The following is a 26,059-nucleotide window of genomic DNA, read 5'->3' on the forward strand; positions in this document are numbered from 1 at the left end:
TTCACGTCTTGGCCTCCTCAACTTTCAAACCCACCGTCCGCTACTGCATAAAATATATATATTTTTTTATTTTTGTTACCCTGTGGCATCCCAACAAATCTCCATCATCTCATTTCATCGCGAATGTAGTGCAGACCAGCCTCCTATGGCGCACTCTGGACAATGACTCTGTCGGTAAATTGTTCTACATAACTGGTTTCATATGGGTAAGTGACGCAAGTCAAGTACCCGCGTTATTATAAAAAAAAAAAATTCTCAAGATGAATGATTTGCAATATATATCAACCTTGCATTAAGGCGATGATGTGTGTAGAGTTATTAAAAGCTGTACTAGTACTCTAAACAATAAAATTTAAAATTTTACCGATTGCTTTTTCATTTCTTTCAGGTTTATTCGTTTGATGGGCCCGAAGATGTTATTGAAGTTACGAGACACTAAAATCAAAATGGATACAAAATCTTCATAAGCGAATTAACAAAAGGATTCCATGCTATTTATTGCTTACAAACAAGACTGACGCCTAAAAGCACAGAAAAAGCATGAACCAAAGATAAAATTGAAATATTGTAAAAGTAGTAAAGCTTATATTATTATCAGATTTTTTTTTTTACAGGCATGTTGTATGGGTTCCGATAAGCTCATTTATAAATGGTAATTATTTATTGTATGTTTTGCCTCTGAATAGCTTATCTTATGCTAAGTGAATTATGTTCACTAAATTAGCTTGATTTATATTATCTGTATTTGTATTCATATGGCAAAACATACAATAAATAATTACCATTTTTATTATCAGGGGTTTTATCTGCCGGGACTTAAATAGATTCTAAATGGGAATTAACTGTAGCCTAGTAACAAGGGAATGTCTAGAAAATAATTTGTTATATTATTAGATAGATACTGAAATATGCATACCAATGTGTAGAAGAGTTCGTCAGAGTATGAACAAAATAATGCACCTGCTATTGATATAAATTGTAATATGATAGGTATCAATGCCAATGAATATTTTACCTTTCTTGCTGTTGTTGCATATGTAATGAGTCATTCTGAGATTTTCCTTAGTGAAATTTACACATCTGTCACTGAAGACAGATGTAAACGAATGAATGATCTTCAGCCTTTTATAAATTAAGAGTCAATCCAAATCAGCCAGGTGTAAACTGTAGATATCTGAATGCTATTTTTGTCTCTCTACAGCATTAAATTTGACCAGTGTAATTCTCAGGTATATAACCAACAACATGATGATGATGATGATTATTATTATTATTATTATTATTATTATTATTATTATTATTATTATTATTATTATTATTATTATTATTATACCGGTAATAATAAACTAGTTGCTTAACTGAATAATGTTCAAATTTGGTTAAGAAGAGAGCTTTGTTTTTGCTTCTCTGTAGCTGTTGTAGATGCTTGTGGAACCCATTGCAGGGAAGCTTTGTAGACATGCACTTCATTTATTCTTTCTTTCTGCAGACTGGACAGGGAGGATTAGCAAATATTAAAATTTCGGAACATATGTAAATTATTTATATTTCAAAAAAAAAAAATCAATTTTCTATCTATTGAATCATTTTGACTAGGCCAGCGATAAACATGACTCGCAAGGTCATACATTTGCATTTCTTTTCAGGGACTATTACTATTTCATTCATTTTTTTCATTTAGTGTTCTGCGACAGGTCTTTCACTGCAAACCCAGCTTTCTCCAATCTTTCCTATTTTCTGCCTTCCTTTTCGTTTCCTCATATGAGCCACATATCTTAATGTTGTCTATGATCTGATATCTTCTTCTATCCCGAACTCTTCTCCCGTTCACCATTCCTTCCAGTGCACTATTACTATATGCTGATAAAATATTATCTATATCGAGTAGTGATTCTTAAGTGCATTAAGCATATGGTATGTTACATTACTGTATAAGTGCATATTTTTGCATTTCATATAAATGCATTATATTTTCAATATGTTGATGTCTTTGTCCTTGAGCTTAACTGGCTTGTTAACAGAATTATATTTGGAAATCAAAAGCAAATGCCAAAGATTTACTAGTTGTAGTACTGATGAACCTCTCTTCTGAATATTGTCTCGTCATTTTTAGCACATAATGAGTAGTGATGAACATTTTACATTCAAAGACTGTTAAAACCGTGTTTTTTTTTATTTAATTGTACCTGAAGTCAAATATGTTACCAGTCAGAGTTACCAGAATTGCAACACAAATTTACAAAGCACCAATGACACTAGTTAGAATTTTGTAAGATATTTGATGTAGTTTGAACACAAATAAAATAAACGTAGTAAATTTAAAAGATAAAATTTACAAAATATGTATACTAAGTACAGACATACAAACAAAATTTGGGCCACCTAATTTTACAAAGTTCCAAATACAACACATTGCGCATGTGCAGTAAACAAGAGCGTCTAAATGTATGCTGCTTGTGAACAGTCTTGCAAAGCTTGTTGCCTACATACAGGAGGACAACTGCCAAGACTCGGCCCATTTTTTTAATTCCGTATCTGTACAAACATACAGAGCAAATCAGAATAACACCGAAAAATTTTAAGAGATGAGTTAGGGAACATGTCGCACTCCCAGTAAAATAGTGTCATAATTCGAAAATCGTGGTTTGTAAAGATATGCTATTTCCTACTAAAATAGTGCTGTAATAATCATTTGTAGTGTAAAAAAGTAAAATTGGATTATATGCCCAAGCAGGAAGTTTACTTTCCACGAGCGCATAAAATCTATTTACTCTCGTGTACTATACAATATTTTATCCATTGCTGGTATCTAAATTTAATTTTAAATTGTAGGTTTTTCCTTTGTAATGTGTTGTTTGTGAAGAAGTTATAAATGAATGAATGTATGGATTTTGTGGTTGCTAATGTGTTGATAGGGACTAATAGCAGGCTTATGTGAGAGTGGCAATGAATCTCTGGGTTCTCTGAAAGCCGTAAGTAAGTAAGTAATGTGTTGGTTGTCATAGAAAAAGTTTTTAATTCACAGCAGTTTAGATACCAGTTATGGATAAAATATTTTAATAAATAAGTGCCAAAACCTGTGACAATCAACTATTTTATTATTACAATTTCATACCTCCAACTAGTAAAATAGGGTTGGAAAAAATTTACGAAGGTAATATGTGATTTTCGACATGACATTATTTTACTGGGGGTGCAATGTGCAAATATTTTGAATTAAGGAATGTATATTCACTGATGTCAATGGTTTATGCTGTAGGCCAGCAAAAGTATTTATGCAGCTACCAAGTTTTATGACATTCTGCCAGACAGGTACATCTACAGACAGCTTTTAGGACAGAATTTACCTGCACTTCTGGAAAATGTTCCACTGAGAGTACGTCAGGAATTGTGGTTTCAGGGTGATGAGGCTACAGTGCATTGTAATCATGAAGTAAAGATTTTCTTAAAGCAATACACCCTTGTTGCTGGATTGGTAGAGGAAGACACCCTAGCTGGCACGTTTTCCAGATTTCGCACCTATGGATTTTTTGGCGTGTGCGTGCTCTGAAGTGAATGGTCGGCATTTTGAACAGCTATTCTGGACAATTACCTATCCTAGAACATTTAAATTATGTACTAATTAAAGCTTCAACGTACAATCAATTTGCAGTACACTCATTTATAATATCTAAATATCACATGCCAGATGATGCATGTTGATCATCCTAGTAGAATTTAAACTAATGTGCTGATGCCATAAATACTTTTGCTGTCCTACAGCATGTACATCCACCGAAAGACGTCGGTGGATTTACATTTCTGATCTCATAATACTCGCATAGGTTCCCCGACTCATTTCTGAAAAAATGTTCCATGTTATTTGACTCATCCTGTATCTGAAAATATTTAACCAAGAAAAATTAAAACCTCAGCAGCAAGACAGTGAAATATATGTCTATGAAACCAATGATAAGACCCTAGTCAATGTATAAAAGATATTTACATATTTATACCGTCAATTTTGAAAATTAGCATTGTTTAGTTTTGAGATAATACATTGTATTACTTTCATCACGTGGCTTTTTTTTTTACCAAGAGATTGATATAACAACACTTGCAACTCATATATAATAATATAAAACTTAATGCGTGCAAATTACTTTTTCAATTTCAATATACAACAGACTGATAGCTTGTTTCTTTTTAGCAGCAAAGTCTTGCATCAATGTACGGTATTTCTGCCTTTTATCATTAAAACAAGTGTTGTTGTCACACCTTTAATATTGGAGCAAGCAAAGATTCATCAATGCTAAGTGCCATGTGTCATCATTACATATGAAGTTGTAATAAGAAAAAATAACTTTTGAACTGAAGCGTTACTTTTATAAATTCAAATAGAGTTAATTTTTTAATGTAATACTGTGGCTATGACATTTTCCTGTACCCATTTCAAGAATTTAAAGACATTGTAAACCTGTTAAATCAATAAATATTGTATTGTTTATTTTTAAAGGCCTTAAAACATAATTTAAGCAGAAATATTTTCATGTGAATGAAATCATCTGTCACTGTTTTGGTATTCTTCTGCTTGCATATGTACTTTTCCGTTATACCTAGACCTATTTTCAAATGTGAAACTATCTTCTACTGCTGGAGTTTTCTTCTCTTCATCACATAAAATTCTGACGAATATTCATCGACCTTTTATAATATATGAAGGTTGAGAATGATACAATCCTAAGCCACGAAGACGAAATTTCACAGGAGAGTTTACCAGTATTAAAAGTTTAGAGTTCAATGCTATTAGGTGTAGTATGACAATTTCTGCAGCTTATACTTATGTTATTTATTCAGTAAATTTTATAATACTTTACTAGCAACTTCCCCATAATGTGTAAGTAATGAATGCAGACAAAAAACTATTTTTGTTAAAAGTGTGGCTTTGGATTATCTCATTCTCTCCCCTCCATATTTATCCAAAAGTGGATTCTACCCTTAATTGTCGTGAAAAGAGCTAATATAAGTTAGGAGACTTTTTTATAATTAAGCTTATTATTACAAAACAATCATTTGATGTAGTGAGATGATGCTCACCAGAGAAAACTATGAAATGATGGATTATTAGAACGGACAGTGAATAATTTGTGATTTAATTAATATACGTAGTTCTAGGTATAATTAATTTTATTTTATGTAAAGCCATACATTAAACTTAACTTTTCTTATATTTGTGCTGTTCTTCTCAAGTTATAATTCATTGCATTATTATTCTTCCAGATTTAATCATGTAAATTTTGTATTGAATGTGTGTTTATAATATTGAAATGAATAAAAAATACAATATTTCTACATTGCTGTTATTGCTTAAAGGGGGATTGAACAAAAGAATTATTTTTTTCGTATGTTGTAAACAACAATACTGGAAGCCGCAACTCTTTTCTAATGCCAGGCGTTTGACAAAGTCATTTGACTTCTTGCACTCCAATCTCCAATATTTTTCAAAGATATTGTCATGGTCAGCCACTAAAGCACAGATTTTGAGGTGTTCCGAATCCATTTCTTGGTTTGAGTTGCACAATGGGCAGTTAGGGGACTGATATATTCCAATTCTATGCAGATGCTTGGCCAAATAGTCATGGCCTGTTGCCAATCTAAATGCAGCTACAGACGATTTGCGTGGTAAATCGGGAATTAACTGTGGATTATGATGCAGAGAGTTTCACTTTTTCCCTTGCGATTGTGTTATCAAATTTTGTTTGTTGAAGTCTAAGTATGTAGATTTAATAAATCTTTTCACAGAGTAATACGTAGATTTAGTAACAGGTCTGTAAGTAGCAGTGCTGCCCTTCTTTGCTAAAGCATCCACATTCTCATTTCCCAGGATTCCACAATGGGATGGTATGCATTGGAATACAATTCTTCTATTGAGTGTAATTAATTGAGAGAAAATTTTAGTTATTTCTGCTGTTTGAGATGAAGGTGTGTGTCTCGAGACTATTGATAGAATAGCTGCTATGGAGTCTGACAATATAACTGCATTCTTAAATTTATTGATGTGGCATAGGAGATTCCTGAGACTTTCACTTATTGCAATGATTTCTCCATCAAAACTTGTTGTTCCATATCCAAGAGATCTATAAAGTGAGAAGAGACAGCACGTAACATCTGCACCTGCACCTTGTTCTCTGGAGATCAAGAATTTGTCGGTGTATAAATGAAGCCAGTTTTGTGGAGGGTATCTAATATTAATTGTCTCTAAAGACAATTGTTTCATTATTTCAGTGTTTACTTCTGATTTCAGTATTTCTTCTGTTAAATTTAGATAATACTCTATATTTAATAGAATTAAAGGGTTTGGTTTAATTTGTAAGTTTTCTTTTAAATTCGGGATGTTGATTTTCTGTTTTAATTCTTGAACCATGGACATGAAACTTTTTTTTTTTTTTTTTTTGAGTTTTTAATCTACAGAGAATCTGTAACGAAGAGTGATACGTTTTAATTCCTCTGCTGGAAATCAAAACCGAATCCATTGGATTTTGTGCTTGGAATATTCATAAGATTTAAAATAATAATCACATGAATGCAGACTTGTAGACCACATTTAAAATGTCCGCGGAACTCTGAGTATATCGACAATGAATTATCGTAATCATAACAATCGATTTTTAGTCGAGATATAAAAATGATCTCCGATATACTACCGCGCGATTTCCAGTTTCGGTCAAACCGGTCATAAATAGGCATGTTTATGTGTTTGTTTGTACTGCGTCATATGTTACATATTGCTATTGGTATAACAGATAATTAATCAAACAAAACAACGTGGACTGACTCATAATTTATCTCTAGACTACATTTTAAGGGACGACACTTGAATAAGGTATGTTACGGTGATATTTTATCTAGTCAACAATTTGCCGTATGAATAGCTATATCTTAAAAGCTGACGCTTGAGCGAAGATATGTTACAAAATGTAACATTTTATCTAGCCAACAACTCATAAATAACTGCTCAACCGTAGCAAAGCTTCGAGTAGTTTTGTATTAAATTTGATCATGCTACGCATGTTCGAGGTCAAGAGTGAAATAGTGATCTTATTGACTTCTGACCTAAACTAAATACAGCACGTCATGTTCAAATGTTATCTGTTTTTCTTTTCAGATATGGATGTCTTCGCCTTGATTGTTGTAGTGGCAGTTATCTTCATAATACTCTATGTTTCTGCCTTTTTGTTCGTGGATTGTGATTTTGCTCTGGCATGGGCAGAAAAATTTGGAAAACCCATTGGTAAATTCACTGCAGTTTTGATTCGCATCACTAGTTTAATGGATAATTGATCAAATTAAGATACAACGATCATTTGAAAATTAGGCATTTTCTGTCATTTTCGACGTACAAATTACTTAACTTCTACATATTTGTAATATATTGATAAATAATTATACAGCAGTCAATTTGGAAATCTGTTTAATCATTCTAATATCGTATGAGGATATGTGTGAATTTCTGTGTAAGATACAATGCACTTTGCTAAAGTGGTAAATAATTACGGCAGCTGCGATTATTTCCGTAAAAGAAGAGTTATTTTACTTGGACCAAAAATATTTCAAAGCAGCCATAATCATTTAATCACGTTAGCGAAGATTGGCAAGAATGATTGTTTGCCGAGTTAATAATATTAACAACATAGCCTAGTCCACCATTGTGTAGTAATGGTCAGCACGTCTGACAAACGAGCCGGCCCAGGTTCAAATCCTGATTCGGACAAGTTGCATGGTTGAGGTTTTTCCGGAGTTTTCCCTCAACCCATTAAGAGCAAATGGTGGGTAACTTTCGGTGCTGGACCCGGACTCATTTCACTAGCATTATCACCTTCATCTCACTCAGATGCTAGATAACCATATAGTTGACAAAGCATCGTAAAATAACCAGTTAAAAAATATTACTTTTTTTAATAGCAGCCTATATCCTTCACTGTCTGGTTTACCATACTTCATCAGACTTTCGAATTAAATCTTCTCAAAATTAGTATATTTCTGGATCCACCACACTACACTTACTTCATCAGATCCGTAGTGCTGATGGTCAAATGCATGAATTAACGATTTTTCATTAAAACTGGATCAGTCATTAAGGTAGGGTGACCAGACGTCCCAATTTTAATGGGATTGTCCCTTTTTTTTTTTTCAGCCTCTTGCCCTCGTCCCAAGAAAAGTATGCTCGGGACGCCAAATGTCCTTTTTTTTTTTTTTTTTCAATTGGCGTCTCGTTTTCCTAAATTATTGTTAAAATACCACATTTATTTTAATTTTATTTTATTATGAAAGATAAATACATTAGTTTTACAAACATAATTCAGATTGTACCTAAGTTTTATATTAGGAATTCCTGGCACCAGTGCACATCAGAAAGAATTCAATTGGTCTGACGAAAGGAATCAGCTTTCAGTTAAAACCATAAAGGCCATATTAATCGCAAAATATCATTTCAAAAATTAGTGTACTTCTATAGTTTCATGAAGGAAAGACCAACACTTCTACAGCAAATTCACTCATCAAAGAAATATGATGCAGATTGTACAGTTGAGGTTCATGGAGAATGTTAAAATAGTTACAAGGTATAATATCACAGTCTAGTATATACAGTCACGAAGCTCAATACGTAGTAAATATGCAAACATTAGATAGTTGCTCACCACTAGGATCGCTAATATCACCTCATTACAGACAATGTGAAATAGTACCGGCACAGCCTATTGTTTCTAGCATCCTCAAAACTCTAGCTTCGTGACTGTATATAGTAGACTGTGGTAATATGAGGCAAACAGTTAACTTTCTCATAGATATCGCTAGTGTTGAGAAGCCTAGATCACTTAGTTCGTCAGAGAGTATCCAGACTGCACCCGTAATGAACAATAGTGAAAGCTGAGAATTGCTGGGATGGATGCCACAGGGGAAAACAGTGCCCAGTGTTGCCCTGTACCACGGGCTTATCCTACACAAGTTGTAAATTCAGAATGGAGTGGGATCTGAACCCGGGCCCCTGGCTTATAAGCCTAACAGGCTAGCATGAGGCAAACAGTTTTGTTATGAAACAAGTTCAGAATACAGGACATGAATATGATGTTAGGTCCAATTAACCTGAAGTATTTTTAAACAGATAAGTTGACAGAAGTACTGGAACTCGTACTTGAAAAAGGCTGGCGTGTACATGCATGAGGTATACAATGTATAGGGAGGTAGAGCTACCTGCTGTTTGTTCTGTGAGTAGCAGTGGCGTAGCATGAAATTTTGAGCAGGGGAAGCTAACTCAAGTTGTTTTTGATGTACATATGAGAAAACGTATTACAAAAATATAGTCTTATAATAAATAGCCTAGTAGTCAATGTCAAGTCAGCAGTCCGAAGATTGGTTGGAACCTCGTAACACCAATAAGGCATGACCTCAAATGGTATGTAGTAAAATATGATTTCATGGTTTACACATATCTCTAACAAATAGACACGGTCATTTGTTTTTTAAATCACACTTTTGTTGGTAAGTCAGTCTGAATAATAGAATTGTCCTAAAAATTCAAGTAAATTGGTAACAGGAACTGTTATTTCACTCATTATTTATTATTTCAGCCACAATGCACACTAACACTTCAACTGAACACAACTCACGAAAGGGATAACTCGGAAACTAAATTATTTTCAATATAAAAGCTAGCTTCTTGCGAGCCTTGCGACCAGGGTAGTTTAGTTAGAAAGGGATGGAAAATCTACGGGGTTCGTTACACAGAAGAATGAGTGTAAGAAACCAGTCTGCTTGGAAGCTGGTGTGTGCAGGCTTCTTGTTTACTGCTGCATCACAAATCATCCTGAGCTGCCGCATCACAATATTTAACGCGTAAATATAAATTCTATTAAAATTAATAAATAATTTTCTCCATAAACTGCAGGTTTGTTATGAAATTATTATTAACTGGGGAAGCTTAGCTTTTTAGCTTACATTGACGCTACGCCACTGGCGAGTAGTCAGATTTGTACTCCAGTTGTTTTTGCCAATTCTCCTCTCAACAAGGATGAGAGACCATACAATGTATCTTCTAAACAATCTGCCGTTACAGTGATATCTTTGTCACTTGTAGCTCTCACATTACAGGTTCTCTGGCAGGGAAGGTGGTATGGATAACAGGGGCCTCAAGTGGAATAGGAGAGAATTTGGCTCTTGCATTGGCTCCAGCAGGAGTCAAACTCGTACTGTCAGCTCGCAGGGAGAATGAACTGGAGAGAGTGAAGAAAAACTGTCTGAGTGAGTACATCCAACAGCCATTCTGTTTGCTAATTTATGATTCATCTATACAAGAAAGGAAAGGCTTGACGTACTAGAAGGCAGAAAGTACAGTTGTCATCACTCCTGTGCCATTGCATAACAGTAACTAATGTAAGTCCTTCTTTTCTCAATTATTACTCGTGCTTTGCTTATGTTTTCATTCCTGTAATGATAATGACAACAACAAGAATGATGATGATGATGATGATGATAATAATAATATCAAGATCTTGGGGTAGAAGTAGCACAAACTATATTTTTCACATACCCCCAAAGAAAGAAGTTACATGGTGTCAAGTCTGGTGATCTAAGAGGCCAAGGGCAATAGGCAATATCAGGTGCATTAGCAAGTTCAATCCAACAATGTGGTGTGGTCAATTCGAAAATATCTATACAAACAACATTTGTTACTATCATTGTGAATTTTTCACAAAATATATATATATATATATACACACACAGGGTGTTTCAAAAATACGGGGCATAATTTCAGGTATGTATTTCCCACATGTAGACAATCAAAATACTTCATTACAACATGTGTCCGGAAATGCTTTATTTTCGAGTTATGGCCTTCACAACATTGAAATTCACCGGAACGTTTTTCTTTCCGCAGGTCGTTGCCGTCAAAGGAGACATTAAGAGGGCACTCTGACAGTTCATTCCGATGCGAAGGTTACATTCGGTGTTGTGTAGGCGTTAGACTGTGCGACATGTATTCAAATCAAGAGCTGGCAGAGATACACTTCATGTACGGTAAGGCGGACGGCAATGCTGCGCTGGCTCGTCGTTTGTACCAGGAGAGATACCCACAGCGACAATGTCCAGATCAGAAGACATTTGTACGTCTGTGCGAGTATGGAAAATTTAACTCTCCTGGTTTGGGAAGGGGACGACCAAGATCTACAACTCCAGAAGTACAGGAGGAGATTCTGGAGGCTGTGAACATGACTCCTTCTATCAGCACACGAAGGGTAGCGTTGCAAGTCAATGTTCCTCATACGACTGTCTGGAGACTGTTGAAAGAGTATCAATTGTATCCTTATCATTTGCAACGTGTACAGGCCCTGTCACCAGCAGATTACCCTGCACGAGTTAGTGGTTCTTGCAGCAGTGTGGTGTAAATCCGAACTTTCCTGCCTTAGTATTATTTACAGATAAAGCACAGTTCAAACGAGATGGCATAACAAATTTCCACAATCAGCATGTATGGGCGTATGAAAACCCACGTGCAACTGTTCCATCTCATCACCAGGTGCGGTTCTCCCTCAACATGTGGGCCGGTATCATTGGTGATCGATTAGTTGGACCCCATGTACTTGTAAACAGACTTACGGGGCAGGCGTACACAAACTTCCTGGAAAACACCATACCTCATGTTTTAGAAGACACTCCACTGATCAATCGTCAACACATTATCTTCTTGCATGATGGCGCTCCTGCACACTTCTGTCGTACGGCTCGCCGGTACTTGGATCGAAGGTTTCCTGATCGATGGATAGGTAGAGGTGGCCCAATTGTTGGCCTCCGCGCTCACCTGATCTGAACCCTCTCGATTTCTACTTGTGGGGCCATTTAAAATCATTGGTTTATTCGTCTCCGGTGCCTGATTTGGAATCCCTTCGGAATCGAATTGTGGCATGTTCTGAGGACATACGCAATACTCCTGGAGTTTGGGATCGTGTTCGCAGGTCAATGAGACATCGATGTGAGGTATGTATTCAAGCAGGAGGTGGACATTTTGAACATCTTCTGTAATGACAACGACCTGCGGAAAGAAAAACGTTCCGGTGAATTTCAATGTTGTGAAGGCCATAACTCGGAAATGAAGCATTTCCGGACACATGTTGTAATGAACTATTTTGATTGTCTACATGTGGGAAATACATACCTGAAATTATGCCCCGTATTTTTGAAACACCCTGTATATATATTTTGCAATAACAGGGCTCTTGACTAGCAGTTCTTTGCACTGACTCTACAAACTTTCTCATAGATATTGCTAGTGTCGAGAAGCCTAGATCACCTAGATATGAAGTTGATACTATTGGATATAGAATATTTTTTTTATTAAGGAGGTGGGCCCAAAGACTTGCACCGCAACCTGAGGCTTATCGGTTACCTCTTTTTGTTTTAAGTCTGTAAGACTACATTCCTGTAAGTATCATGATTCAGTTGCACAATACTCAGTTCCAATGGAGTCCATGCCCCTTCGTCCCCCTGCAAGTTCTACAGTCATTAGAAAGAGTGTTTTCATTGTCAGCCATTCATATGCAAGTCACGATACTACATCCTGCTGCATCTTGTACTGACCTTATAGCTATTGTGATAAATTATTTGTTGCCATCTGTTTCTTGATAGTAAATAGTGCTATTACCATCTTTACACGCCTCCAGTTCTATGCATGGTGACCCATTTTAATTTGACTGCATCTAATACCTGTATGTATCCACTAATTTAGTATGTTTAAAAATATAAACACAAGAAATTTAGAGATTTCGAGTGTGGAGACTTTTTGAACACACTGTATGTAACAGCAAGTGCATGCAATTTACATTCATTATTTATTTCTTAAGCCAATAAGGCCTATTTTGCATTAAGCACAATATTGAAATCTGTGTGCACAAGGAAACAAAACTTAAAATATACAAAACAATTATTAGAAGTATTCTCTATTATGCAAGCGAAACTTGGACATTATCTAAGGAGACAGAAGCTAAACTAGGTATATTTGAACGCAAAATACTCAGAAAAATTTTTGGACTTGTGCAAGAAAATAAGCAGTGGAGAATGCGTTATAATAACGAGCTATATAAATTATATAGAAGTTTGGATATTGTTACTTTCATCAAATTAAGGAGGCTTGAATGGGCCGGACATGTCTATCGGATGGAAGGGAACAGAATACCAAAGAAGATCTTAGAAGGGAAAATACATGGTAAAAGACCAATTGGAAGACCCAAAAATAGATGGATAGATGCGGCAACGATCGATTCTCAGGACTATCTCGGAACAACTGCCTGGAGGAGATTAGCACAGGACAGGGACAGTTGGAGGAAGAAAATTGAGGAGGCTAAGGCTCGACTTTGGGCTGTGATGCCATCGTAGTAGTAGTAGTATTTATTTCTTAATGTGCTGGTTCTGAAATATTGAAAAGTAACCTTGTTATACTACCTCGCTGACCCATCAATATATCAAGCATCACTTTCCTTTGTTTCAGAAATTGGGAAGAATCTCTCAGACAAAGACGTGTTGGTTTTGCCCATGGATGTAATGGCAATGGACAAACACGAACAGTACTTTCAGATGGTGATTGACCATTTTGGACAGGTGAGTCTATGAATTTCTGCTGTGGTGGATCAGTGGTAGGATACACGCGCCCTGGGTTTGATTCCCAGCATGGTTTGTAAAGAAATTTATTTCATATCACTTGAGTGTATCTCTCCTCTCTTATGATTGTTCTGTGTTGTTTCAGCGATTGTGATGCTGTGTCGTGCTAGACTCTTATTTAGATGGAAGTGAGCTTGATAATTCCTTTGTTAATAATTAGTGCTGACAAGTAAAGTAATTGACTCAATTTTTTGTCGCAGCTTGATATTCTGGTGAACAATGCTGGGCGGTCCCAGAGGGCAAACTGGGAGGACATCAGCCTCGATGTTGACAAGGCGATGTTCGACCTCAACGTATTTGCAGTCCTGTCTCTCTCTCGCATCGCTGTGCGATACTTCATGTCCAAGAAGGAAGGACACATTGTTGTCACATCCAGTGTGACTGGCGTGGAGTCCAGTATGTTCCCTTTTTCTGCCAGCTATGCAGGGGCCAAACATGCCCTCCACGTAAGTTTCAGTGAAAGGGCTAGCGTATTTTTTTTATCCTTCTCATCTTTTTCCATCAGACTTGTCCAACCGGCGACCCACGGCAACATATTTTGCAGTCTTCAACGCATTATAAAGTTTAAAGAAATATAAAGGTACGGTCACACGTCGCTACTTTTGCAGCGCTGCAGTACAAAAAACTGCGCAACTTTCGTACTGCGACGTGTGAACAACGGTTCAACCCGAAAAGTAGCGGCTGCCGAACCTGCTGCCCGCTACTTTTCCATGCTGCGCGCAGCTTAAAAGTAGCGACGTGTGAACAGGGTTCTCAGGGTTGCAGTCGCAGCATTTTTGATATCTGTTTTGTTGTAACGTTTGCTGCGGTTGCAACCAATGTTGCCACCCAAATGTGCCAATGATACTTTTATTGTTTAGATATATTTTAATGTTAAATGTGATGAAAATAAATTATTTGTAACAGTTATTAAATACACAACGCAGTCTGAGCATAATTGCTGATGATATAATTCATTTTTTAAATTTTCCGTAGCGTAGTTCCAAACAGGAGGGTTGCCAACATTGATTACGTGAATATACTGTTGGTTATCATTTAAGTATATAGGCGTTTTTAAAAGCTTTGTAGTAAAAATAATGTCAATTTCTGAATACCAGATACAACAGAAAACCAATTAATAGATAAGGAAGCTTTCGCATGAGTTTCTTAATAATGCGAACATAACCACAAAATGTATATTGAGAAGTCAACACGGAGATGGAAACCTGCAGCATGACTGCGACTGCAAAAGTAGCGCCTTGTGTGTGAACAGACTCGCAACCTCCAGTTGCAACTTTTGCAGCACTCGGGTTGCGCAGCACGAAAAGTAGCGTGCAGCGCGCTACTTCTGGCTTACGTGTGAATATGACACGCAACTTTTGCAGCTGCAGCTGCAAAAGTTGCGCTGCAAAAGTAGCGATGTGTGACCGTACCTTAATGTCACCCAGAAGTTTCATTATATAGTCGCGACGCTGTTATTCCCGGCGTGACTCCTCCTCTTTGCTTACGTCTTAGGAAGTTAAAGCTCTATAAAGTCTAGGTAGGTAGTATCATTCGCCATTTTTGTTCTTTCGTTGCTGAGCTACCAGACAAGGGATCTATTTGCCACGCCGTTAAATATTAGCATGTCGTAGCTCCTATGATAATAAATCAAACGCACTGTAATTCAGTAAATAATTGAGCGGCAAATAACATCCTCGTGTCCTTTCTGTGAACGCAAACGAAAGAGCCAAAATGGCGGGCGATTATATTAAATATTTATCGAGCATTAGGAAATGCTTAACGTCTTCATCAGTGAATCACAAGACGCATACGTTTAAATGTAGCTGACCTGCAACGTGATTGGCTGCTGGAAATTAGAGCGACGGGACTATAGTAACCTGACTGAACGAGCTAAATGGTCGTCTTGACAATGGAGGACAGGTTCCCCTTCCACAATTGAGGCGCTGAGTGTAATAACAGCTTGACTCTACACAAGTCATTCTGGCAATAGCATTTTCATAATCTTCCATATCTTCTCTATCAACTATAAAAGTTGTATTTCATTTTGTTGATCTTAAATGGCAGGGGAGTTGATTATGTGAAATGCTGTGCTAACAGTTCAAAATTCGCAATAAAAAAAATGTGTTACACTCATGTTTTATACATCAGGGTCTTTGGCAGTATAGTGTACTCACAATACCGTTTTCAGCCATTTAGTTTTTCAGGACATAATATACCACCAAAGGAAGAGCTTAATCTAAAAAATCCCCTCGTCTTGACTTAAAATTATCAAGAAAAATGATATTATTTCATTACTGGAATTCTTGAAACCAGAAAATGTATATTCTCTTCAAAATATTTTGGATTCTGAACCAATATTGCATGAAAATCATCCTGAAAGTGAAATCAGTGAACATGAATAAGAATATTTGACACTATAGTAGAGGAGTTTTCATCTATAGCACAGTTTCAGAACTGATTTTCTTAATACATCTTCTGTTTTTCTTATTAGAAATTTAAAACAAAACTATTTTGTTCCTACGGTATATTTTCATCGAAAAAAAATGTAAGGGCTTATCAACTAAAAATTCTTATTTTGTATTATTTTGATAAGCTGAAGCCTTAATGTACTATTATTTATTATTATTCATTCAATAAATTCGTGTATGTTACTGAAATAACACTTTTCTACCGAGTATAATACCTGGGTACTCTAATGTAAGAAGTCTCGGACTTTCTATGCAATAATGACTTAAGTTTTCCATACTTCATTTACAAGTATTTTAAAATGGGTTATGTTTAAATTATAAATTGGATTTCAGCGATTTATACAGTCTAAAATATTATGCAAAACAATTGATACGAGTGTATGTACTAATAAAATTTCTACATTGTTCTAAACCTTTAATATTGTTTTTCTCAAAACATGGATTTTCAACTTAAGCTCAATTCCTGCTAATCAATAACTTCGTTGTTTTTCTGTGTTCCCATTGCAAATCATGATGCTGCGATCATCCCATTTGTACCAATTTTGTAATCTTCCTTTCAGGGATATTTTAATGCTCTGCGTTCTGAGAAACTGCCCTGGAACATCAGCGTGACTCTGCTGTGCCCTGGACCCGTGTTTACCAACTTCCTTGCTGAGAGCTTCACAGACAAGCCAGGAGAGGTGAGTCATGGCAAAACACCAGTGGCTTACTAGTGAATTAAAACTGGAACTGTGTTTGTCGATGAGAGCTGTTCTGGACGAAATTATCAACTGTGCTCTCTCTGCTGTCTCTTATACTCTGCAGTGGTAATCTTGGGCTTGTTTGATTTGTCTTGGGATGTTTTTTTTTTTTGTGTTCATTTCCATTTTTACATTCTCTCAACATCTGAATTTCGAGGTATTCGGAAGTTCACAAATATTTAAGACTACTTTTAAAAGTTGCTGTTTTCTCAGTTCTTTATTTTTCATTTTGCTGCTACAAAATGATCCTTGCAAAGCAATCCTTAGCCAAATCGGTTGACAATTTTAGAGAATGTAATAAATACAAAGATTTAAATTTGGTTTGGATTTACCTAATCAAATTACTTTTAATAATTTAAGAGACATTGAGGTTCCGATAAGTCAAGTGATATTAACATATAAGGTCCCGCGCCGTGGCGTCATGGTCTAAGGCATCCCGCCTAGGACTCACATTACGGAATGCGCGCTGGTCGAGTCCTCATGGGGGAAGAAATTTTCTCATGAAATTTCGGCCAGTGTATGGGACCGGTGCCCACCTAGCATCGTGATGCACTTGGGGAGCTATGATAGGTAGCGAAAATCCAGTTCAGCAAACCAGCTATAACGGCTGGGGGGGATCATCGTGCTAACCTTACGATACCTCCATTCTGGTTGGATGATCGTCCACCTCTGCTTCGCCATGTGGACGTGAGGCCAGCAGGTGACTGGTCGGACTTGGCCCTTCACGGCTGTAGCACCATGGATTTACTTTTATTAACATATAAGTGGAAGTTTATTCATGTTACATGTACAGTCTTAGAAAAAAGTTTTGTCTCACAGATACTTTGTAACTCCTGGGCCACCTGGTTTTGCGATCAGATGCGCTAACTGTTACTCCACAGGTAGTAGTTTTGTAGTTTTCCACAACTTTATAAAAGTGGAGCTATCTCGTTTTTGCAGGGAACTCTTCAATTCTAGAAATCTGAGAATTAAGTCCTAACTCCCCTTAATCACCCTTGGATTCCAGATATTTGGGGTTCACTGTCCAGCACAGGAACCATTCGATCACGCAGAATAATAAAAACATATTTCAACATTTGAACTATTGTCAAGAAAATTCGTTACAGTAAAAATTTCAATCTTTTACGTAAATTAGTATGAATGTCATATGCCTAGCAATAGTCTTAAGAGAAGAAGTGTCATTTTTGTTACATGCATTTCGTCTTTTTTTCATTAATTCATAGTTTTGGAGCAGAAACCCAGCATTCTCCAATCTTCCTATTTTATGCCTTCTCAGTCTCCCAGTCTCTGCATACAATCCATATATCTTAATGTCGTCTATTATCTGGTATCTCCTTCTACCCTGAACTTTTTCCTTCCATTGCATACTTCAGTATGCAGTTTCTTCTCAGCCAGTGATCCAGCCAATTTATTCTTCTCTTTCTGATCAGTTTTAGCATTATTCTTTCTTCTCCCACTCTTTTAGCACAGCTTCATTTCTTATTCTTTCTATTCCACACACTCCATTCTTCTCCATATTCACATTTCTAGTCGTTTCTCTTCCTTAATTCTTTCTCCAGAGGTCTGCAAAAGATGCCCGTTTTTCTATTAAAAGCTTCCTTTGCCATTGCTATCCTCCTTTTGGCTTCCTGGCAGCAGCTCATGCTACTGCTTATAGTACACCCCAAGTATTTGAAGCTGTCCACTTGTTCTACTGCCTCATTTAGAATTCGTAACTTTACTTTCTTCATTTTTCTTCTGATAACCATGGTCTTCGTCTTAAGGTGATTAATGTGTCTCATCTTTTGTTGCAGAAATTTGGCAAGCCTGTGCAAGCAACTGACAAGCGCATGTCAGGAGAGCGCTGTGGCTATCTGTGTGCTGTGGCCATTGCCAACAAACTGAACGAGGCCTGGATGTCCCTGTTGCCATACATCCCTCTCCTCTATCTGTTTGTGTACTACCCAAACATCGGATCTTTGTGAGTATTCAGTTATGGATAGGAGAATATCACCCATCTTAGATCTTCATGATACTTGAAATCATAATAGCAGTGAATATTATTTGTATATTACAAAAATTGTATTTTCCAAGACAGATCACAAAGATTAGTGTATAGTTTAAAAACTCTGTGCACCAAAGCTTTTAAAGTGGCTTAACATCAGTTGATAAGGTCATAAATGCGCATTAAATTTTATGTAATGTTAATGTTGTTATTGTTTTCTAATGCCAGGCGTCTGACAATAAAGTCATTTGACCTCTTGCACTCCAATATTTTTCAAAGATATTATCATGACCAGCCACTGAAGCACAGATTTTGAGGTGTTCCGAATCCATTTCTTGGTTTGAGTTGCACAATGGGCAGTTAGGGGACTGATATATTCCAATTCTATGCAGGTGTTTGGCCAAACAATCATGGCCTGTTGCCAATCTAAATGCAGCTACAGACGATTTTCGTGGTAAATCGGGAATGTAATGTTTATGTATTTTTCATACATCAAAGAGTATTTTAAAGAAAAAGAAATTGAACTTATGGGAAATTAATCTAAAAACTGTGTGCACCAGAACTTCAAAAAATGGCTTCACAGCAGCCGATAAGGCCATAAATTAGCATTAAATTTTATGTAATGTATTTTGCACTTATCAAGATTATTTGCCGTAACATTTGAGACTCAATTCAGGAGGTCCTGAGTTCAAATCCAGCGATCAGCCAATCTGACCGAAGTTTTTCGTTGTTTCCATCAGTCATAAAAATAAATGCTGGATTAAAAATTTATATACCATGATTTATCACCGCCTTAATCACTAATATCATAAACATTAAAACAAAACCTAAATCGGTTACATTAACACTGTATAACACGCGACAATAGAAAAAGAAACTCAACAATAGTAACAGCCTATTGATATATCCAACGATCCTATATACGAGGCCTGTCTAAAAAGTATCCGACCTTAAATTTTCCCGCGCAAAGTAGTGATTCTAAGGCGGCGCCACTGTGCACAGTGGAAGGAGGAACCGTAATGCGCATGCTTGAATTTTTTCACCGCATTCGCTTGTGCCAGTCACTGGCTGGTGGTCGCCAAGTAAGGTGCTGTTCTAAGTGTTTGTCGGATTTAGTTTTCTCGCAAGATGACTGAACGAATTGAGCAAAGATACTGCATCAAATTTTGTCAAAAGCTTGGTGATTCTCAAAGTCAAACAATTCGTAAGATTCAGCAGGTGTTTGGGGAAGATGCGATGGGTGTAACACAAATTAAGGAGTGGTTCAACCGATTCAAAGATGGCTGCACATCAGCGGAGAGTGAGCAGCGTTGTGGCAGGCCCAAACTGCTCGGAGTGCAGCTGTTGTTGAGAGGGTGCGAAATTTGGTGATGGCAGATCGTCGTTTGACCGTGCGGGAGATTGCCGAAGAGGTTGGAGTGAGTAAAGATTCTGCACCTGCAATTTTGCGTGATGATTTGAACATGAACCGAGTGGCTGCGAAATTCGTGCCCAAGTTGTTGTCCCCGGAACAAAAAGACCTCCATCGTGACGTTGCACAGGACCTCTTGGACACCGCCAACACTGATCTGAGTTTCTGAACACCGTGATAACTGGAGATGAGTCATGGGTGTACGGGTACGACCCAGAAACAAAAAGACAATTGTCGCAATGGAAGCATCCCGAGTCTCCAAGGCCGAAGAAAGCGTGGCAGGTGCGAAGCAAAATCAAGGTGATGCTGACTGTTTTCTTTGATGTCCGTGGAATTGTGCATCACGAATACGCACTGGAAGGACAAACGGTGACAAAGGAGTACTATCACGATGTTCTCCGGCGACTCCGTGATGCAGTTCGGCGCAAAAGACCAGACATGTAGACGGCGAACAACTGGCACTTGCATCACGACAACGCCCCCGCACATTCATCCCAATTGATCCACACTTTCTTGGCCAAACATGGAATTACAACTATTCGCCAACCTCCCTACTCTCCAGACCCGGCTCCTTGCGACTTCTGGTTGTTTCCAAAATTGAAGACACCACTGAAAGGATCCCGTTTTCAGAGTAGAGAAGAGATAATGCGGAACGCGACGACAGAGCTGAACACCATTCCAAAAGAAGACTTCCAGAGATGTTTCCGGCAGTGGAAGGATCGGTGGGCTAAGTGTGTGCAAGCACAAGGGGCCTACTTTGAAGGGGATTAGGGTCCCAACCCCGTCAGGTATTTGAAATATTTTTTCTGGCTAAAGGTCGGATACTTTTTAGACAGGCCTCGTATGCTATATGTCCATAGATGTTAAAACATATATAAATAAACTTAAAGAAAATAGTACTCTAAAGAGAAAAAAAATTGAGAATTTATTGATTTTTCATTATATTTAACCTAGTCTCTCCTTAAAAGGTATAGTAATAAAGTAGGCTAAATGGTAAAGATTAATATTTTCCAGATCTATAGGCGAAAATTAATAGAATGTGTAAGACACAATAATATAATACTGTTCTGGACCGAAGACCTATAATACAACAATAAGTGTAGTTCCTTTATATTTGTTCATTTTTTATATGATAACTCAGCTGAGAGTTGATTGTTAGTTGTCACAATAGGTTAACGCAATGGCTCTTTGGATTTTTGTAGGCTGTAAGTATATATGAGTTATTAATTGGAGTTGTGTATTAATTGAATGTATTGAATTTTATACTTTCAGTTTGGCACGTCTACTAGGACCCAAATTTTTCCTCAAGATTAGAGACTCAAAAGTAAAAATGGACACCAAGATTGAATAAATTGTTACAGGAAAAGCAAGACTGAAGATAAAACTCAAGTGCATTTACACTATGATATTATGAAGATCATTTTGTCGTTTACTAGTATTTACTTAGGAAAAAATATGTACAACTGTTTTAATACTCAAGTTCAACTTTCTTCAATGCAGCAAGTTACATTCAGTGTACTTCTACTGACTCATATATTGTAATAATGAGGCACATTTGAACCTTCAAATTCTTATCCTTTCATTACTGAACAAATCAGTGACACTGATACCGGATCGAAATTGTTTTCAGTTAACGAATTGTTTCGAAATACAAGATTTGTTGGTTGGTTGGTTGGTTGCTAATGGCAGACTGAAGATTGTTATTGTTGAAGAAAGTTGAACTCCTTTATGTCTATTATTAACAACTATTCATTTATCAACTAGTAGTTCCTCTGAGTGCCATAAGCATTTAGTAAGTTTCAATAAATTACCGTATATACGCGAATATTCCACGCAGTTTTTTTCCGGAATTTAGCAAAGAAAAACTGGGGTGCGCACATTATTTGAAATAAGGTTGGTACTGCTTCGCCTCAAACACTGGATCCCATTATACTATAGTGTTGTCCGACCTCACGCCTCGGTCTGTGTGGCGTAGAATTGGGCAACATGATTCATTTTTAGAAGTAGATTCCAAGAATTCAATCATACATCACAAATCGATTCTAATGATTCATTCACAATTCTTCCCAGTCTGCGATTCCAACTATTCTTTTGAATCGTAAATGAATGACGCACAGGACACTTCCCTTTGCAAACCACGGGTAGAACAAAAACATTCTACATCTCTTGCATGAGAGGTGAGACATTGGATGGTCTCCTTCTGATTGGCTGGAACCATTCATCATGACCTTCATTAGTCTACAAAATTATCCGAGATAACGTTTCCTAATTGGCCATAATAGGTAGAGTCCTGGATGCTTCTACAATAGCATGTGAAGATTTATGACGCGTTTCTTAAAACAAAATGATATTTTATTCAGTTTTGGAGTAGCCTACATCATTACGTAGGCTTAATTTCTTGTAAATAAAACAAATTACGGCCAATTTTGTTTTCTCTCTCTTAAAATTAGGGTGCACAGATTATTTGATGGCTCGGAGTATTCGCATATACACGGTATATTTTAGTAATATTACTATAAATGTGATCTGAACATTCAAGAAGGTACGGAACTCCAGAAAAATTGCATTTGTATGGATTCTCAGAAGAAAATAATATGAATAAACTTGACTAACATATCTAAATAAATCTGTCACTGAACTATATAAATAAAAAAAAACCAGATGAGGGTATACTTCATATGATTTGGTTGGCGATTGCTGTAGTGAGAGTACAGTGTTTGTAATCTTTGTGAAGATAAGATTGATTTTTATGATCACTGATTTGTATGGTTCTGTGTAATATTTAATTTTGTTTATAAGTCTGTTTATTTACTAATGTTCGTAACATGGTTGTGTGCAATTGAGCATTTTTGTAATTCCAAACTTCTTCCGTACATAACTTGGTAACCATGGAAATTTCCATACACTATGTTGAAATAAATTAATGTAAAATGAGCTAAACAACACGTATTTTATAAACAAAAAAATATGTGAAGTTTAACACACAGATGTGATATTAAAGTAACTAAACTTTAATTATTGGAGCCCAGATTTATATGTACTAAAGTTTAGAATGGCACTGGATGTGGTAGAGTGGATCAAGAGTCCATTTGGAGTGTTTTGAAGCTCGGTTCACAGGATTCCAAAATCTTACAATAGAGAACGAAATCTCAAGAACAGGAGAATGTATTAAGTAAACTGCGTAATGACTTGTTAAGTGACAATTAAGACTTTTGATGGTACCAAAGCTAAACATTGAATAACAAGAATGACATCTAAAAGGAATAGGGGCATGGCTTATATTTTACAAACTATACCGAGTCAAAATATTAATTTTTAGTACATATAAATTCGGACTCAAGCTATTATACTAATAATTTAACCAACTATATAACAAATGTATATACATAGATCTGTACCCCAAGTACTGACTAAATCACGGAAGAAAAGACCTATCTTATGTTTTTCTGGATATAGAAAATAGGAAGTTTAAGATAGCCATAAGAAACCTATGTGCAAAAGCAATGAAGAATGACTTAATAAGTGGGCCACATTTAGATACTGTTAGGCTTTGACAATTTGTGAAACAAGAGAACATCAAATGATGTTCTCTTATTTTACAAATTGTCAAAACCTAATAATATCTAAACATAGCCCAGAGATAAGTTATTTCTTCATTGTTTTATACATAAGTTTCTTATGGCAATGTGTTGTATACCCAGAAAAACACATGATACTCTGTACCTGAAACAAATGACAGACATGATGATTGTCGAACATTGCTTTTCAACAATTGGTCACGTGCCATCAATGGAATGAGGAGAAGATGCTGAAATATTTTATTTTTTATATTAATTTTTTTTCTATCCATGAATAGTTATAGTTTTTGTAACAATGGAAGATGCATTTTAGTTGTTTTATTTGCAATAATATCACAAAAAGTGTGAAAAGGAAAGAGAGAAAGAAAAAAGTTGAAAAACATTTCCCTGTTTACATAGATACACCAAATTATTATTATTATTATTATTATTATTATTATTATTATTATTATTATTATTGATATTTTATGGGGCACTGGTGAAGTCTCAGAATTGTATTTTTTATATTTGCATGACTGTTAACTATTTGTATATCATTTTATCAAGCATAATATAAAATGTCAATGTTATTTACTGCTTGAAATTTAATATCACTGTTTAATGCTAATAAATACCTAAAAACTTCATTTTTGAACTTATTTGATATGTAAATGAAACTTCATTTATTGATGTCATTGGATATTGGTGTCGAACATTGCTTTTCAACAATTGGTCACATGCCATCAATGGAATGAGAGAAGATGCTGAAATATTTTATTTTTTATATTGATTTAATTTCAAAATATCCATGAATAATTATAGTTTGTGCAACAGTGGAAGATGCATTTTTTTTTTTGCAATGATATCACAAAAAGTGTGAAAAGGGAAGAGAGAAAGAAAAAAGTTGAAAAGCATTTCCTCAAAATTCTGTGTTTACATAGATACATCAAATTATTATTATTGATATTTTATGGGGCATTGATGAACAAGTCTCAGAATTGTATTTTTTATATTTGCATGACTGTTAACTATTTGTATACCATTTTATCAAGCATAATATAAAATGTCAATGTTATTTACTGGTTGAAATTTAATATCACTGTTTAATGCTAATAAATACCTAAAAACTTCATTTTTGAACTTATTTGATATTTAAATGAAACTTCATTTATTGACGTCATTGAATATTGGTGTAATTATAGAATAATTTCACAAAATTCTGCAGGAACAAAACCACACAGTATAGAACTGAGGAAAATTTTCAGTCTGAACAAAAGGAGTCAATTTTTAGATCAAACACTTATGAAATCATCACAGTTCTACACAGACTATAGAAGGAACATAAAGAAATAAAGTAATTAATATGATTGTCTCAGTTTGCTAATTTTGTGGATTGGGCGATCATGATCTGGGCTAATAGGCCACAGCCCTGCTCTTCTGTGGATTTAACTATTTTTGTTATCCGAGTTTTTGGCCCACTCTCATCTCTCTTTTTGAAGTCCAGTACTGTCATCGTTGGTCTTCTTTGTTCACTGCTGTATTTCGTTTTTAGTAATTTTGGTAGCAATAGATATTGTGCAGTTGTAATAATTTAAGAAAGGTAGAAATAACCATTTAACTACGGAGAATTTAAAGGAAATCACATCCGTCAAATTATGCAAATTTATATTGTGAATGTTCATCACCTAACCTATTCAACATTACTTGGACGATTTAGTAAATAATTGTTTTCAGAACAAGGGAGTTGTGACAGTAGGAAGAAGAAAAAGTGGATAAGATTTTCTGGTCCCGCACCGTGGCATCGCGGTCTAAGGCATCCTGCCCAGGACTCGCGTTATGGAATGCGCGCTGGTTCGAGTCCTCATGGGGGAAGAAATTTTCACATGAAATTTCGGCCAGTGTATGGGACCGGTGCCCACCCAGCATCGTGATGCACTTGGGGAGCTACGATAGGTAGCGAAATCCGGTTGCGAATACCAGCTATAATGGCTGGGGGGATCATCGTGCTAACCACACGATACCTCCATTCTGGTTGGATGATCGTCCACCTCTGCTTCGGTATGTGGGCGTGAGGGCAGCAGCCGGCTGGTCGGTCTAGGCCCTTCACGGGCTGTAGCGCCACGGATTATTTATAAGATTTTCTGATGATATGATGATGTTAGCAGAAGAGGAGATGATACTAAAGAATATGCCACTGGAGCAAAATAACAGCTGTGAGCAATATGGGA

At 36.2% G+C, this 26,059-nt stretch overlaps 2 protein-coding genes across 5 annotated transcripts in view; both read left to right on the plus strand.

Annotated features, from left to right (window-relative positions):
* LOC138698574 (dehydrogenase/reductase SDR family member 7-like) overlaps nucleotides 1–5,323 on the plus strand; it is a 41,212-nt gene extending 35,889 nt beyond the window's left edge. For all 4 annotated transcript variants that reach the window (XM_069824594.1, XM_069824597.1, XM_069824596.1 and 1 more), the window contains exon 8: nucleotides 389–5,323. In XM_069824594.1, coding sequence (XP_069680695.1) covers nucleotides 389–467 — 79 coding nt within the window. In that variant the 3' untranslated portion in view covers nucleotides 468–5,323. The remainder of the gene's footprint in view (nucleotides 1–388) is intronic.
* A 1,339-nt stretch (nucleotides 5,324–6,662) lies between these two features.
* LOC138698575 (dehydrogenase/reductase SDR family member 7-like) lies at nucleotides 6,663–24,963 on the plus strand. Its single transcript, XM_069824599.1, has 8 exons — nucleotides 6,663–6,862; nucleotides 7,145–7,270; nucleotides 10,129–10,278; nucleotides 13,520–13,629; nucleotides 13,890–14,135; nucleotides 16,700–16,819; nucleotides 18,673–18,839; nucleotides 21,547–24,963. Exons 2-8 carry the CDS (start codon nucleotides 7,147–7,149, stop codon nucleotides 21,623–21,625), a joined length of 996 nt encoding a protein of 331 aa, XP_069680700.1. The 5' UTR covers nucleotides 6,663–6,862; nucleotides 7,145–7,146; the 3' UTR covers nucleotides 21,626–24,963.
* Nucleotides 24,964–26,059: the final 1,096 nt, after the last annotated feature.

The sequence above is a fragment of the Periplaneta americana genome, chromosome 4 (assembly GCF_040183065.1).
Source record: "Periplaneta americana isolate PAMFEO1 chromosome 4, P.americana_PAMFEO1_priV1, whole genome shotgun sequence".
NCBI classification, from domain to species: domain Eukaryota; kingdom Metazoa; phylum Arthropoda; class Insecta; order Blattodea; family Blattidae; genus Periplaneta; species Periplaneta americana.